Below are 16,394 nucleotides of genomic sequence, written 5' to 3' on the forward strand. Positions count from 1 at the left end.
TGCCCTGCATGTGTTTGTGTCCCTCAACCGAGAGGTAGAGTAGGAAATTGTAGTGCTGCTTTTCCTGCTGCTCAGGCTGATGAACTGGATTTGTGATTCTGTTTCACAACCACTCTTCTGTTGCTGGTTTTGATTTGATGAGCTTATTAGTGATTAGTGCTTCCCAGTATCCTGGACCTATTTTCTCCAGGTTCTGTTTTACATTTGCCTTCATTTCAGTCTGGCTTCATTCAGCTTGAAGGGAGCCATTTCTCAAAGCGAGGCTTCTCCACTGTCTGGAGAGCAGCAGAATGTATGCTCTCCTGCTCTCAGAGCTGGAAATTCTTTGTGGCCTGATGTGGCACCAAGATATTTTGGATTTGCCTCTGTCGCTATTCAAGAAATGGTTTCAAAGATGAGTGATTCATCCTGTGATCCTCAATGGAACTTGATCCTCATCCACGTCGATTTTGATGCAACCAACTCCCATGAGAGGCCTTAGGACAAAATTATTTCCTTTAAGATGGTTTTTCTTTCCAGAGTGAGTGAATGAGTTGAACTCCCATCTTCTCTCCTCCTTATCTCCCTCGTTTTCCAGAAGGATATTTTTTGGCTTTGTTCAGAATTTGTTCACAAGATGAATACCAAGTTCTATCTATTGTTCTTCTCCCTTCAATCCTAATCTAGTATTCCCCACCCATGACTAGAAGCTGCATTTATTGGATGTTAAGTATGTTGTCAACTTTTATCCTATTCTGAGAGTTTAGAAAGTCAAAGCAGGGTTACAAAGGTAATGCTGCATCTACCATAGCTTTTGCTAGGTGGGTCTTATGCTGTATTCTTAAAGCATATGCCCAGACTGTCAGATAAACTTGTCAGATTCCACGTAGCTAGATAAATCTTCATGAGCAGTGAACATGCTGAAGCTTTCGTGAACAAGGTGTGTAAGACAGCAGCATGATCATCTCCTCACTCCTTTATAAATTGTCATCAATTACGTATCTCCACTTCTCAGGATACTTCCTTTGGCTGCAAGGACCTGATAGTGGCATGTTAAGGTAGTCCCACCTCCTCAGGTTACTGCTTGCTGCATCCTCTTTTTGTGCCTTAATCCAGTGTTGTAGGATAGAAGAGAGAGACTTACAACAAAGGCAAAAATTACCAGTAATTCTGTCTGTCTTCTCCTCTTCTATACTATATCTCATCCACCTCCCCTTTGGGTTTGTTTTGCTGCTTGTTTTATTTCTTTCTGTCTTTCATACTGTTTCCTTCTCTATAGATCTGGAAGTTCTTTTCCTGATGGGATGCAGTTGTGGCTGAGACTTATGGAATCAGGGGCAGGGCTTTAGAATGCTTTGCCTCACTGCTTCCAGTAGGTGTCACCATAACACTGTCTTTGAATTCAGTGTTGTAGGATGGGAGTTGAGGAGACTACAACAGTGTCACCGGTAACTAACATTCCCTACTTTATGTGGCAACATAAAGATGGTCAAATTTTCAGATTTTTAAAATCTATTAGCTGTTTCATAAACCACTTTCTTAATATATTTAAGTAGTTCTAAGTATGTTAATGTAAACTTCCAAATTATGTTTGTATCAGTACTCGTCACTATTCTGCGGCATGCTTAGATATTGCTGTAGGTATTTGGATGTAAACTGAAATGCACCCACTTTGGAGGTACCTCACAAGTGATTCCACTTCTCTTGTAACTTGCTGTTTACAGGGACTTTTTGCTCTGAACATTTAATCAGTATATTGTCAGTTTATAATCTGTCGCCAGTTTGAATTGTCTAAGAATCAAATGGTGGTATTTTCTTACCAGGAACGTTCCCCTTAATTAAAGACTAGTGGTGGTCATTTTAATACTGACGCTATTAAGCAAGAAGCCAATATACAACCACCAGGCTTATATCTCAAACTAATTATAAAAGACAGTTTGGTCCAGTGTCTCATTATATTAGCCTCTCTATACAGTGATTTGTGCTGCCTCTGTAAGAATGTACTCTCTTTTCTTCATTTCATCATATTATTTTTAGTGTGGTCTTGCTACACACATTTACTTATTACAATCGTATAATATGTAGTCAAAGGTTGAATGTTTAAATAAATATAAACACATTTTTTCTACTGGAACAGCTGATATTACATTTATGTGTGACAAGCGATGTAACAAGAAACGGTCATGTGGACGACACAAGTGTAATGAAATTTGCTGTGTGGTAAGTTCATTTATACAGTATAAGAAATGGTTCAGTGTAAAATGCTACATCTATACCTTCTTTTTTTTTTTTTAAATAGTATGTGAAAAGGCTGCTGAGATGTAGATTCCCTGTTTTGTAATGTAAAATATTCATCCTTGCACTTTGTTCAAAAAGTCTTTAGGATTAATGCTGTGCACCCAAGTGTGATTGTGTAACTAAGACAGTGGTTCTCAACCCATGGCCCGCAGGTCACATGCAGCCCAATTAGCACACCGCTGCAGTGCAGAGAAGTGCTAAAGGCCCTAGGGCTCGGGTCCCGGCTGCCCTGCTGCCTGGGCCCCACAGGGCGGGCTCTCGGGTCCCAGCTGCACTGCCACCTGGCCGCTGCGGGGCCGGCTCTGGGGGCCTGGCTGCTCAGCCATGGGGCTGGCGCCCGGCCCCAAGCTCAGGGTTCCACTCCTGGCCCCACTTTCTGGAGGGGTCTCTGAGTGGGGTTGCTGGGGATAGGGGTCTGTGAAGGAGTTTTGGGGGGGCACACTGTGGTTCTCAACCTGCAGCCCAGGTAACATATTTTGGGCTGCATATATGAAAATAGGTTGAGAACCACTGAACTAAGAGCTTGTCAACACACAAGCTGTACCACTTTAACCATACTAGTATACTTAAAGCAGTACAACCCCTTAGTATGGATACAATTATACCAGTATAAATGTGCTTTATGCCAGTATAGCTATTCCCATATGGGAAGCGGAGTAAACTATACTGATGTAAGACATCTATATATCAGTATAACTGTGACCATGCTAGGGGTTGTACAAAATAACAACTTTGGTTTTTAAAAAAAAACCACTCCCCTAACCAAATGCAAATCCTATACCAGCACAAAACTTCGTGTATACTAGTCCTAGGTTGATAAAATTCCAGTTGATCAATGAGAGACTCTCATAGATCTACAGGATTGGTGCTATGACCCCAGCTTTGGAGTAGTCTCAGGGAGGATCCTTTCAGTATGCCAGACCCCCTTGGGGTCTCACTCTTCCTCCAGGGTAAGCCATGCGGTTTCACTGCCTCCTTAGACTTGACCTCTGGGCCTTCATCACACCATGAGCTCCATTTTAGCGAGTCCCACTGAGACAGACCCCTGAGGGAGACTTGTACAATCTTAGGGAGCAGTGCACCTCCACCAGCATCTGCAGTGACACTCAGCCAGTGTTGTCAAACTGTAGGGTTTAATAGTTGACTAGAATGCAGCATAGGAAGACCTTGGTTAGCAAAGAGAAATGAATAGGGCCCTACCAAATTCATGGTCCAATCTGGTCAATTTCACTCTTTAAAATGTTTATATCTGAAATTTCATGGTGTTGTAGCCATGGGGATCCAGACCCAAAAGGGGGTTCTGGGGAGGTTGCAAAGCTGTTGTAGGGGGGTCACGGGATTGCCACCCTCACTTCTGCAGTGCGTTCAGAGCTGGGCTCTGAAGGCAGCACCCCTGGAGCTTCCTGCAGCCACAGGAGGTTCCTGGAGGTGGAGATGGGTCTGATCTCTCCTGTGCTGCTGGGAGTGCCCCAGCTGGGGGCTGCTAGCTGCTAGTCCCAGCGAGGCTAGGGAGGGATAGGACTTGCTCTTCCCCTGCACCGCTGTGCTTGCAGGGAGATCTTCACCCTCTAGCACTTAGCTCCCATCTCACACCTCCCTGGTCCTTTGTTCCCGAACTGAGGAAACGCTGCTTGGCTTCCTGCAGACAGGTGGGACAATCTGTGGTCATTGGTTGCCAGGTTTCAATATCCCGGTGATTTGCTGTTGTCTTTATGGTTTCTCCACTGACACAGGGATTAAGGCTCACTTAGTCCCAGACAGCTAGGCTGCTGACAAGCAGGTTAAAAGGTTCCACTAACACCTGTCTCTTTAGTCTGCCCTGAGAGCATACAGACTCTTCTCCCCCCTGCCCCCCCCCCCCAAAAAAAACTAGGTAACACTGCAGTATGTGGGGAAACTGAGGTATACATAGTCTTCATAAAAATATTGCAGAAAATTCCCACTTAGTCATAGATGCTCAGCATGTGGTATGAAAAGAATCTTAATGACTGTTAATTTCTTCTATTCTTGGGTACAGTAATATGGCCCTGGCCAGTAGTGGATTTTAATCATATTTTGCCATTTTGGGGGGCATTTTGGGAGGGGGAAAGCATTGATAATGTAGTAATTTTTCATAAATATTTTTCCCAGGACAAAGAACATAAGTGTCCCTTGGTTTGTGGACGCAAACTCAATTGTAGCCTTCATAGATGTGAAGAACCTTGTCACCGTGGCAACTGTCAAACATGCTGGCAGACAAGTGAGTATACTGCACTACATATGTTCATCTTTAGAAGATTAGTGCGCTGTAGACATTTTAAACTCTGATCCTTTAAGAGGTTTATTCTCTTAGTAGATGTATTATTGAAAGTGCATTATTTTTCTATAATAAAAATTCAAATACTCAGTTATGGAGATGATCATGATTGCCATATTTTGCCATAGGTAACGAAGTTGTATAATTGAATTAGATGGATTTATTTTATTTGTTAGATTTAATAATTTCACTACAGAATTTATATTTAAAAAAAAATTAATTTCAGTAAACTTTACTTACAGTTCAAGGCCCTGATCCTGCAGTCACTTAGGAACAAGATTAACTTCATAAACACAAGCAGTTCTTCATAAGAATTAAGGTCCCAGTTGTGTTTCACCAGTTTCTTTTCACAAGCACTAGATTTATTTTAAAACGTGTCAAATTGAAAGTGTTGCAGACTGAAGTCTTTGTTTAGCTACAGAACCAGACTGTATAAATCATAGAATCTCAGGGTTGGAAGGGACCTCAGGAGGTCATCTAGTCCAACCCCCTGCTCAAAGTAGGATCAATCCCCAATTTTTCCCCAGATCCCTAAATGGCCCCCTCAAGGATTGAACTCACAACCCTGGGTTTAGCAGACCAATGCTCAAACCACTGAGCTATCCCTCCCCCCCCATACTGGCCCAATCATGTACCTTAACCCTAGCTGAGTGGGAGCACCAGTAGGAATGGAAGTTATGTCATCTCCATGCCTCTTGAATTCTTGAACTCTCTGCTCAGGTGTTGAATTATGGAAACTTCTGTGGAATCAACACCTGTCCACTGGGTACTGCACTGAGACCAACACACAGCCATCAAATAGTAACAATTTTTGGTGATTACTAAAATCCTACAGATTCAGACAGATGTCTTGTATGTGATGGGGTTGGATGTGCATTTAAAAGTTAGATCAACATAAATAAGTGTCAGTTGGGAGTATGAAAAAACCCCACACCCATGATCGACATAGCTATGCCAACCTAACTCCCAGTGTAGATCCAGCTTCTTCCAACCATGTAACTACTGAATCCAAGGAGGTGGTGTTTCACATAGACAGAAGAACCTTTTCTGTCATTGTAGGTTGTGTCTGTTACAGGGTAATGCATGAATAGCTATGCCAACATGGCTATGCTGGTGTAATCTCCAGAGTGTAGCCATATCCAAGGTTTTCATCTTCTTCCTTGTCCCCAATTAACCCAGTCTCCATCTTTCTGTATTTAAATGCATTTTGCTACAGAAATGAATCTTTAGTTAGTTAGGTAGTACCCATTACGCCTCCACTCCTGTCTTTTTCTGGCAAGTATTTCCCCAGCTGTCCCCCAGGTCTTTCAGCTCAGCTTCCACATTTCTTCGTCAAGGAAAGCGTAGGCCCCTTACTGAATGAGGGAGGCAACCTAGTGACAGAGGATGTGGAAAAAGCTAATGTAATCAATGCTTTTTTTGCCTCTGTCTTCACGAACAAGGTCAGCTCCCAGACTGCTGCACTGGGCAGCACAGCATGGGGAGGAGGTGACCAGCCCTCTGTGGAGAAAGAAGTGGTTTGGGACTATTTAGAAAAGCTGGACGTGCACAAGTCCATGGGGCCGGATGCGTTGCATCCGAGAGTGCTAAAGGAGTTGGCGGATGTGATTGCAGAGCTATTGGCCATTATCTTTGAAAACTCATGGCGATCCGGGGAAGTCCTGGACGACTGGAAAAAGGCTAATGTAGTGCCCATCTTTAAAAAAGGGAAGGAGGAGGATCCTGGGAACTACAGGCCAATCAGCCTCACCTCAGTCCCTGGAAAAATTATGGAGCAGGTCCTCAAGGAATCAATTCTGAAGCACTTAGAGGAGAGGAAAGTGCTCAGGAACAGTCAGCATGGATTCACCAAGGGCAAGTCATGCCTGACTAATCTAGTTGCCTTCTATGATGAGATAAGTGGCTCTGTGGATGAAGGGAAAGCAGTGAACATGTTGTTCCTTGACTTTAGCAAAGCTTTTGATGTGGTCTCCCACAGTATTCTTGCCAGCAAGTTAAAGAAGTATGGGCTGGATGAATGGACTATAAGGTGGATAGAAAGCTGGCTAGATTGTCAGGCTCAACGGGTAGTGATCAATGGCTCCATGTCTAGTTGGCAGCCAGTATCAAGTGGAGTGCCCCAAGGTCGGTCCTGGAGCCGGTTTTGTTCAATATCTTCATAAATGATCTGGAGGATGGTGTGGATTGCACCCTCAGCAAGTTTGCAGATGACACTAAACTGGGAGGAGAGGTAGATACGCTGGAGAGTAGGGATAGGATACAGAGGGACCTAGACAAATTGGAGGATTGGGCCAAAAGAAATCTGATGAGGTTCAACAAGGACAAGTGCAGAGTCCTGCACTTAGGACAGAAGAATCCCATGCACCGCTACAGACTAGGGACCAAGTGGCTAGGCAGCAGTTCTGCAGAAAAGCACCTAGGGGTTACAGTGGACGAGAAGCTGGATATGAGTCAACAGTGTGCCCTTGTTGCCAAGAAAGCCAATGGCATTTTGGGATGTATAAGTAGGGGCATTGCCAGCAGATCGAGGGACGTGATGATTCCCCTCTATTTGACACTGGTGAGGCCTCATCTGGAGAATTGTGTCCTGTTTTGGGTCCAACTCTACAAGAAGGATGTGGAAAAATTAGAAAGAGTCCAGCGGAGGGCAACAAAAATGATTAGGGGACTGGAACACGAGACTTATGAGGAGAGGCTGAGGGAACTGGGGATGTTTAGTCTATGGAAGAGAAGAATGAGGGGGGATTTGATAGCTGCTTTTAAGTACCTGAAAGGGGGTTCCAAAGAGGATGGCTCTAGACTGTTCTCAGTGGTAGCAGATGACAGAACAAGGAGTAATGGTCTCAAGTTGCAGTGGGGGAGGTTTAGGTTGGATATTGGGAAAAACTTTTTCACTAGGAGGGTGGTGAAACACTGGAATGTGTCACCTAGGGAGGTGGTGGAATCTCCTTCCTTAGAAGTTTTTAAGGTCAGGGTTGACAAAGCCGTGGCTGGGATGATTTAATTGGGGATCGGTCCTGCTTTGAGCAGGGTGTTGGACTAGATGACCTCCTGAGGTCCTTTGCAACCCTGATATTCTATGATTCTATGTTGTTTACGGGGGACCACATTTTCTCTTGCCTTCAGGTGTATTGCTATTCTGGTGATGGAATCAGTTTCCATCCAAAGCACATGGCCGATCCATCTCCAACGCCGCCTCGTAGTGATGGTGCTCATCTTCTCTTGGCTGCATTGTGTGAAATTGTTCTGGACGAAAAGATCTTTAACTTACCATTATTTGCTTACAAATCAAAATTATAGAAGTTAGGGCAGGAGGGGAAGGATCATGCAGTTCACCTCCTTCAATTTGGCCATGTATTCTCTTACATTATACTCAGGTGAACAGGTAATCTCTTTTTAATCCTGTGTCTTCATTGATGGTGCTTTACCTACCTACTGGCAGCTATTTTATTTCTCACTTCATTTAAGTTTTTCCTTTGATCTAAAACCAAAGGACAAATTTGAGATAAGGGCATCACTTCTTTGTAAACTGTGAATATATTTTCCCTTTCCTAATAGTTTCATCTCAAATATTTGTTTAGCACAATCCTTCCCTTTCTTTCCTTATGTTAAGGTTACGATTCTGTCAAGGGTATGTTTAGTAAGTCAGGGACAGGTCACAGGCAATAAACAAAAATTCATGGAAGACCGCAACCTGTGCCTGACTTTTACTAAAAATACCCTGGTGAAGGGAGGCGGGGGTTGGGGGGAAAAGACAAAGAGGCAGGGATAGAATCCTAATCTGCAGGGCAGCATTCTCATTTGTCTAAAACACAAGACCATTATTTCTCTTCCAGCATTTCCTTCCCTTGTTCATACACACCTTTCAACTTCTGCAACAAATGATGCAAGTCAACAGCCTTATTCACTGAATAACCCTGATTCATTCCCTGAGCACTGTAAATCCTGTGCACTATGACAGGGATCCTGTGGGGGGAAAAATAGCACCTGATCATGTAATTAAAGACTGTATCATAATACATGCACACCAGTGGGACAAATTAATGTTGTTCAGGCAGCATTAATTCTGGCATATCCTAACTTCTGAGTGCTTGACTTTGCAACCTGGGCTTTTTGTGTGTAACTTGCTTGATTTCTTAAAAAAGAGTTTATTTAATGTAGAGCCATACAACATGGGTTATCGGCAGAATCAGAACCTATAGACCACAGGACAGACCTCTGTTACTAAGGCTATGTTTACACTAAAAACTTCGGTTGACCCAAGTTATGTCGGCGAACAGCAACAGACGTTTGCATATCCCTCAGGCACGTGCATACTTAGTTGCTTGCACTGGCACTGGATGTACTTACCAGGAGTGCTTGTGTAGATGCAAAGTGCAGTGCACCACAGGTAGGTATGCCAGTGCGCTATGCATTGCCTTCTGGCATAATGCCTTTTGCAAAATGTTGACAATGTGTTGTGGGGTAGAAATGAGTCATGCCAGGATGTCTGGGACTTAGGGGTCAAGTTCCCAAAATGTAATTTTCTCCATCCCGTAATGACATCCATGGCCTATAATTTTCATGTCTTTTTATTAAAATCCCACAAACCCACGTGACACTTTTCAGTGTCCACCCTCTGACACACAGCAACATTAGATTGCTACTGGCCAATGGGAAATCATTTTGGAGTTGGAAAATGCACATAGGGGACATTGTCATGCAAGTGCTATGCAGGACTATGACTCTCAGCAACATGCCTCCAGACTAGAGCAGCCCCAGTGGAGTGTCTACCCACTTTGCTCCAGATCTCAGCCCAAGGACCAACGGCCAATGCATAGCAGGGTCCCACCACCATGCTAATTGGCTCTTCTGGAGTCCATGAGGCATCCCCATATGCTCTACAGCATCCCTATTCCCTTCCTGCCCTCCCACATTGAGTAGGCACTAGAAGCGTGTACAACATGGTCCCCATTCCCCCTTTGCTGGGATATGCAAGGGCAATTGCTTACTTAGGACTTCCCTGTCCAATTCTTGTTAGATGAGGATCTGCCTCAACGCCCATTGGTCTCTTTCTATTCATCACCAGATGAGGCAGTACTCTCGGAGTCTACCTCGCCCCCTTCAGATGATTTCAGGGCCCACCAGGACTTAATAAAAAGGGTGGTTGCGGCTCTGCTTATCCAACCAGAGGATGTGCAAGAAAAGTTGCACAGATTGGTGGACATTTTGACCTTTGTGGGGCCCTCTAGGGTAATTCTCCCTATAAATGAGGCTATCCTAGAGCCCATCAAGATCTTATGGCATATCCCATCCTCCTTTCCTCTCACTGTTAAAAGGGGGGAAAGGAGATATGTTCCTTCTTATGGATATGAATATTTTTACAACCACCTGGTTCCCTGATAGTGTCTGCTGCAAACAGGGAAAGAAGCAAGAAAGCTGGACCTCTTGGTGGGAAGATTTATTTCACAAGAGAGTTACAACTGAGAATCACGAACCAGCAGGTTCTGCTGAGTCAGTCTGATTTTAACTTGTGGGAAAGTTACCTAAAGTTTGACAAGTTTTCAGATGAGGCTAAGCAGGAGTTCACCACTCTGGTAGATGAGGGCAAATTAGCGGCCAGATCATGCTGGAAGCAGCTGACTCAGCGGCTTTTGTTATGGCTTCCACCATTTTCATGCAGTGTTCATCTTGGCTGCAATTGGCAGGTCTACCCCGAGAGATGCAGCAAACCATACAGGACCTCCCATTTGAATGCTCCTCGCTCTTCTCTGAGAAGACAGATGAGAGGCTTCATAGCCTTAAGGACTTAAGAGCAACACTTGGGAACCTGTATGCTGGCGGTGAAGAGCAAGCCGTTCTTCCTGCAGCAATCAGAGTGGTTCCACCATTCATTCCTCGTAGTCAGGATCTGTCGAGAAGAAGGCTAGAGGTTATAAGAGATGGCCTCTACCCTCTTCCTCCTCTGCAACTGCCAGTTCATCGAGACAAAACAGATCATCAAAGCAATCATTTTGACCTGTTGGTTGAAAGCAGCCTATCACTTACCAGAGTATCATCATTCCCTTTCCCTGGTTTTGCCAATCACCTATCCCATTTCCTAAGTGCTTGGTCCCCTGTCACCAGTGGGTCCTAAGCACAGAGATACAGGGATACACCCTTTACTTCTGTCCCCACTTCACACACCCCTTTCCTGTTCCTCTTCAGAATCACACTCACAAGAGCGTGATATTCAGTCTCTCCTCTTTGTGGGGGCCATAGAGGAAGAGGATTGTATTCCTGATACTTCCAAATCCTGAAGGCAAAGGAGGGTCTCCGGCTTACTTTAGATCTAAAATAGCTGTTCTCAAACTATGGGGTGGCAGCAGCAGCGCAGAAATAAGGGTGGCAATGCGGCACTAAGTCTGCTATGAAAAGTGATGACAAATATCACTTTTCACATTCTCTCCTTTACTTCTGTGTTGCTGCATCCTTACCTCTAAGTCTGCTGTGAAAAGTGATATTGATGAATATCATTTTTCACATTGCCACCTTTACTTCTGTACTGCTGCTGGTCAGTGCTGCCTTCAAAACTGAGTGGCTCGGTATATGTACTTGGGGGAAGGAAGAGAGTTAACGACTACAGACACAGAGAAGGGGGCCCTGATCAAATAAGTTGGAGAACCACTGATCTAAAGCAACTAAACAAGTTTATGAAGAAAACAAAATTCTTGATGGTTACTCTTTTACTTCTGATATCCCTTCCTTAGAGACTGGGGACTGGTTCGCTGCTCTTGACTTAAGGGACACTTTCTTTCATGGGGCAATTCATCACAGCACAGAAATTTCCTCAGATTCATGGTCAATGAATCCTACCACCAGCTTACAGTTCTCCCATTTGGCCTGTCAGCAGCCCCTCCCGTGTTTACAAAATGCATGGCAGTAGTGGTTGCATTCTTGCGCAAGTAAGGAATCCATGTGTTGTCTTACCTGGATGATTGGCTATTGAGAGGCCAGTACAGGTCCCAGATACTCTCCAGCAAGGCCACTATCCAGTCAGCCTTCCACACACTAGGACTCCTAATCAGCGCAGAAAAATCTATCCTGACTCTCTATTCTCTGAACAAGAATCTATCCTCTCTACTCCTGGACACCACACTGACCAGTGCATTCCTGCCACAAAAGAGGGTCCAAGTGTGACGAAGTGGGGATTTTCCCTTATGTTGTATGTGAGCCTATGTGAGTCTTACTGTTTTGCATCAATGCTGTGTGTGCCTCAGTTTCCCTGTGTATTGCATCAATGTCTAGGTGGTGGGAATAAGGGTGTGTGATTTTTGCAGTGGCTGCTCCAGCTGCCTGCACAGATGCTATGGCCACCCCTTCGTAACCTGAGACCAGGGAGGGGGATACGACCAGGTGAGTCTTGGCCCGGGAAGCGAGACAAAGGCTGGAGGAGGAGCAATGGGCAGGGCAGGGGCCAGGCAGCTGGAAGTGAGTCAGCCTCGGCTGGCTTGGGGCGCAGTGAGAGGACTGGAGCCCTGGCTCTGGGCTTCCCTCCCGCCAATATGGACTTGGCTGAAAATCGTGGATGTCTGTGCTTACAAGTTTTGTTCTACGCTGTGTTCCTGTCAACTAATAAACCTTCTGTTTTACTGGCTGGCAGAGAGTCGTGTCTGACTATGGAGTTGGGGTGCAGGGCCCCCTGGCTTCCCCAGGAGCCCCACCCAGGCACACTTGCTGCGGGAAGCGCACAGTGTGGAAGGGGATACTGAATGCTCCGAGGTCAGACCCAAGAAGGTCGAAGCTGTGTAAGCGTCTTGCCCTGGAGACAGTATGCTCCGAGAGAGGAGGCATGTTCCCCCAGATTTCTGACTGGCTTTGTATGGAGTAGTTCCAGAGCATTACCCCGATGACTCTGTGACACCAAAATGCAGCTCATTGTACTAGATCTAAATGCTCATCCTCTCACTACAGTTCAAAAATGCCTCAAACTTCTAGGGCACATAGTTTGGCATGCAGGACTGCACTTCAGAGAACTACAGGGCTGGCTCACCTTAGTATACTCTTCAGTCCACCATCATATGGATACAGTAGTTGAGATACCTGCTTGAGTCTTGTCCTCCAATGACTGATCGATAGACCCATCAAACACTGGCACAGGAGTCCCCTTTGCTCCTCCTCAGCAGACACTCATTGGATCTAGGTTGGGGAGTTCACTTAGGTCCCTGTCAAACTCTGGAGCTTTTGTCTTCCCAGGACCTAAGTCTCCATATAAGTATCAGAGAACTCAGGTCCAGCTGTTTGGCTTGCATGGCCTTCCCCCCACATATCATGGGGCAGAGCTTTAATACTTAATGACAGCACAACAGCCATGTTTCATGTAAATAGACAAGGATCCCGGTCGACAAAGTTATGCCAGGAGGCAGTCTTGCTTTGGAGCTTTTGCATCAGCCTCAAAGTGGCTTATCATCCAGGGGTTCAAAACATTCTGACAGACCATGCAAGCAGGTTGTTTGCAGGCCACCATGAATGGTCCCTTCATCCAGATGTGTCCGAGGCCATTTTCCAATAGTGGGGTACTCCCCTAGTGGACCTGTTCGCAACAAATGAAAACAAAAAATATCTGTTTTGTTCCTGGGTGGGATAATTTCCTCCTAAACTGGTCCAAAGCCCTGCTATATCCCTCCCCTCCAGTTCTGCTACAAGGTCTTGTCCAAGGTCAAGCAAGACTGTGCTCCCATTATACCAATAGCCCCAGTGTAGCCTTGACGATATTGGTTTTCATCTCTACTAGCCCAATTGGTCAGACCCCCTCTGTCGCTCCTGAGAGATGCATATGTCATCTCCCAGGACAATGGCTGCCTCCTCAATCACAATCTATAGGCCTGTCAGCGTGGATGCTTCATGGCTGACTTCCTCTGAATGGTGTTGCTCTATTAGAGTAGAAGAAATTCTCCTGAATGTTAATGCTTCAACCAGGTCTACTTACCCTCCAAAATGGAAGAAATTCTCTATTTGGCCTATGCAAAGAGGTGTCCACCCAGCCCAAGCTTCAATTCCACATATCCTGGAGTATCTCCTGTTCCTGAAGCAAGGACTTGCCTTTAATTCCATCAGAGTCCACCTGGTGGCTGTCTCAGTTTTCCACCTTCAACCCTTTTCTCTTCAAACCCTATGTCCGTTAGATTTCTAAAGGGATTGGATGCGCTATACCCACAGACCCGTAGCCCAATTCTGCAGTTTAGTTCTGATAAAGTTTGATGGCTCCACCCTTTGAGCCACTAGCAACATATTCCTGTTACACCTATCTATGAAAGTGGCTTTCATGGTCATGATTACCTTGGCCAGGAGAGTAGGAGAGCTATGATCCCTGGTGTCAGAACCTCCCTACACAGTATTTTTCAAAGATAAGGTTTTCCTTCGATCTTATCCAAAGTTCCTGACTAAAGTGGTTTCTGATATTTTCACATTAGTCAAGAAATTTACTTACTACCCTTCTTTCCAAAGCCTCATTCAAGTAGGTGGGAAGAGAAACTCCATTCTCTAGATGTTAGAAGTGTTAGTCGGATCCAGGCTTTTTGTCTGTATCGGACTAGCCTATTCAGATCATCCTCACAGCTATTTGTTGTAATTTCAGAAAGAGTAATGGGCCACCCAGTGTCCACTCAGATAATCTCCTCCTGGATTTCTGGATGTATATGTCTATATGTATATGTCTGTGCTACCGTTCTGTGGATCCAGAACCTCTATCTAAAGTGGTGACTAGCTCAACTAGATCAGTGACGGCTTCCACGGCCTTTCTCGCTTGGGTGCCCATCCTTGACATTTGTAAGGTGGCATCCTGGTCTTCAGTCCACACATTTACCTCCCACTATGCCATCACTCATTAGTCTAGAGACAATGCCAGATTTGGATTCGTGGTCCTGCAATCCCTGTTCAAGTAGACTCTGAACTCACCTCCAGCTTCAACTGCTTGAGCCCCCCACAGTGGAATGGACATGTGCAATCACTCAAAGAAAACAATGGCTACCTACCTTTCTTTACTGTTGTTCTTCGAGCTGTGTTGCATATGTCCATTCCACAACCCACCATCTTTAAGAACGTAAGAAAATAAGAATGGCCATATTGGGTCAGACCAGTGGACCAGAATCTAGCCCAGTATCTTGTCTTCCAACAGTGGTCAATGCCAGATTCTTCAGAGGGAGTGAACAGAACAGGGAAATTGTCAAGGTTCCTTCCCCACTCTGAACTCTAGGGTACAGATGTGGGGACCTGCATGAAAGACCCCCTAAGCTTATTCTTACCAGCTTAGGTTAAAAACTTCCCCAAGGTACAGACTTTGCCTTGTCCTTGAACCGTATGCTGCCACCACCAAGTGTTTTAAACAAAGAACAGGGAAAGAGCCCACTTGGAGATGTTTTCCCCCAAAATATCCCCCCAAGCCCTACACCCCCTTTCCTGGGGAAGGCTTGATAAGAATCCTCACCAGTTTGTACAGGTGAACACAGACCCAAACCCTTGGATCTTAAGAACAATGAAAAAGCAATCAGGTTCTTAAAAGAAGAATTTTATTTAAAGAAAACGTAAAAGAATCACCTCTGTAAAATCAGGATGGTAAATACCTTACAGGGTAATCAGATACAAAACATAGAGAATCCCTCTAGGCAAAACCTTAAGTTACAAAAAGACACAAAAAGGAATATACATTCCATCCAGCACAGCTTATTTTACCAGCCGTTAAACAAAAGGAAATCTAACACATTTCTAGCTAGATTACTTACTAACTTAACAGGAGTTGTAAGTTGCATTCCTGATCTGTTCCCGGCAAAAGCATCACACAGACAGACAAACCCTTTGTTCCCTCCCCTCCAGATCTGACAGTATCTTATCCCCTCATTGGTCATTTTGGGTCAGGTGCCAGCGAGGTTATCTTAGCTTCTTAACCCTTTACAGGTGAAAGGGTTTTGCCTCTGGCCAGGAGGGATTTTATAGCACTGTATACAGAAAGGTGCTTACCCTTCCCTTTATATTTATGACAGCAATTATCAAATGATCCATCCCCTGTCATCCAGTCACAGCATCTGGTAGTTAGAGGTTTAGGGACACCCAGAGCATGGGGTTGCATTACTGACCATTTTGACTAATAGCCATTGATGGATTTATCCTCCATGAACTTATCTAATTCTTTTTTGAAGCCAGTTATAGCTTTGACCTTAACATCCCCTGGCAATGAGTTACACTGTTTGACTGTGCGTTGTGTGAAGAAGTACTTCCTTTTGTTTGTTTTAAACGTGCCACATATTAATTTCATTAGATGACCCCTGGTTTTTGTATTATGTGAAGGAGTAAATAACATTCCCTTATTCACTCTCTCCACGCCGTTCATGATTTTATAGACGTTTATCATCTCTCCTAAGTTGCCTTTTTTCCCTGAAAAATCCCTATCCTCATAATCTCTCCTCATATGGAAGCTGCTCCATACCCCCAGTTATTTTTGTTGCCCTTCTCTGTACTTTTTCCATTTCTAATATATCTTTTTTGAGATGGAGTGACCAGAACTGCACGTAGTATTCAAAGTATAACCATATCATGGATTTATATAGTGGCATTATGATATTTACTGTCTTATTACCTATCCCTTTCCTAATGATGCCTAACATTGTTAGCTTTTTTGACTGCCATTGCACATTGAGCAGATGTTTTCAGAGAACTATCCATAATGACTCTAACACCTCTTTCTTGAGTGGTAACAGCTAATTTAGAACCCATCATTTTGTATGTATAGTTGGGATTATGTGTTCCAATGTGCATTACTTTGCATTTATCAATGTTGAATTTCATCTGCCGTTTTGTTGCCCAGTTT

General features: G+C 44.5%; 1 protein-coding gene across 1 annotated transcript in view; it reads left to right on the top strand.

Annotated features, from left to right (window-relative positions):
• The window catches only part of NFX1 (nuclear transcription factor, X-box binding 1), a 218,566-nt gene that overhangs the window by 108,558 nt on the left and 93,614 nt on the right, over positions 1–16,394 (top strand). The window contains exons 12-13 of the mRNA XM_074945080.1: positions 2,117–2,199; positions 4,408–4,516. Coding sequence (XP_074801181.1) covers positions 2,117–2,199; positions 4,408–4,516 — 192 coding nt within the window. The remainder of the gene's footprint in view (positions 1–2,116; positions 2,200–4,407; positions 4,517–16,394) is intronic.

Source organism: Natator depressus, chromosome 2 (genome assembly GCF_965152275.1).
Source record: "Natator depressus isolate rNatDep1 chromosome 2, rNatDep2.hap1, whole genome shotgun sequence".
In the NCBI taxonomy this organism is placed as follows: domain Eukaryota; kingdom Metazoa; phylum Chordata; order Testudines; family Cheloniidae; genus Natator; species Natator depressus.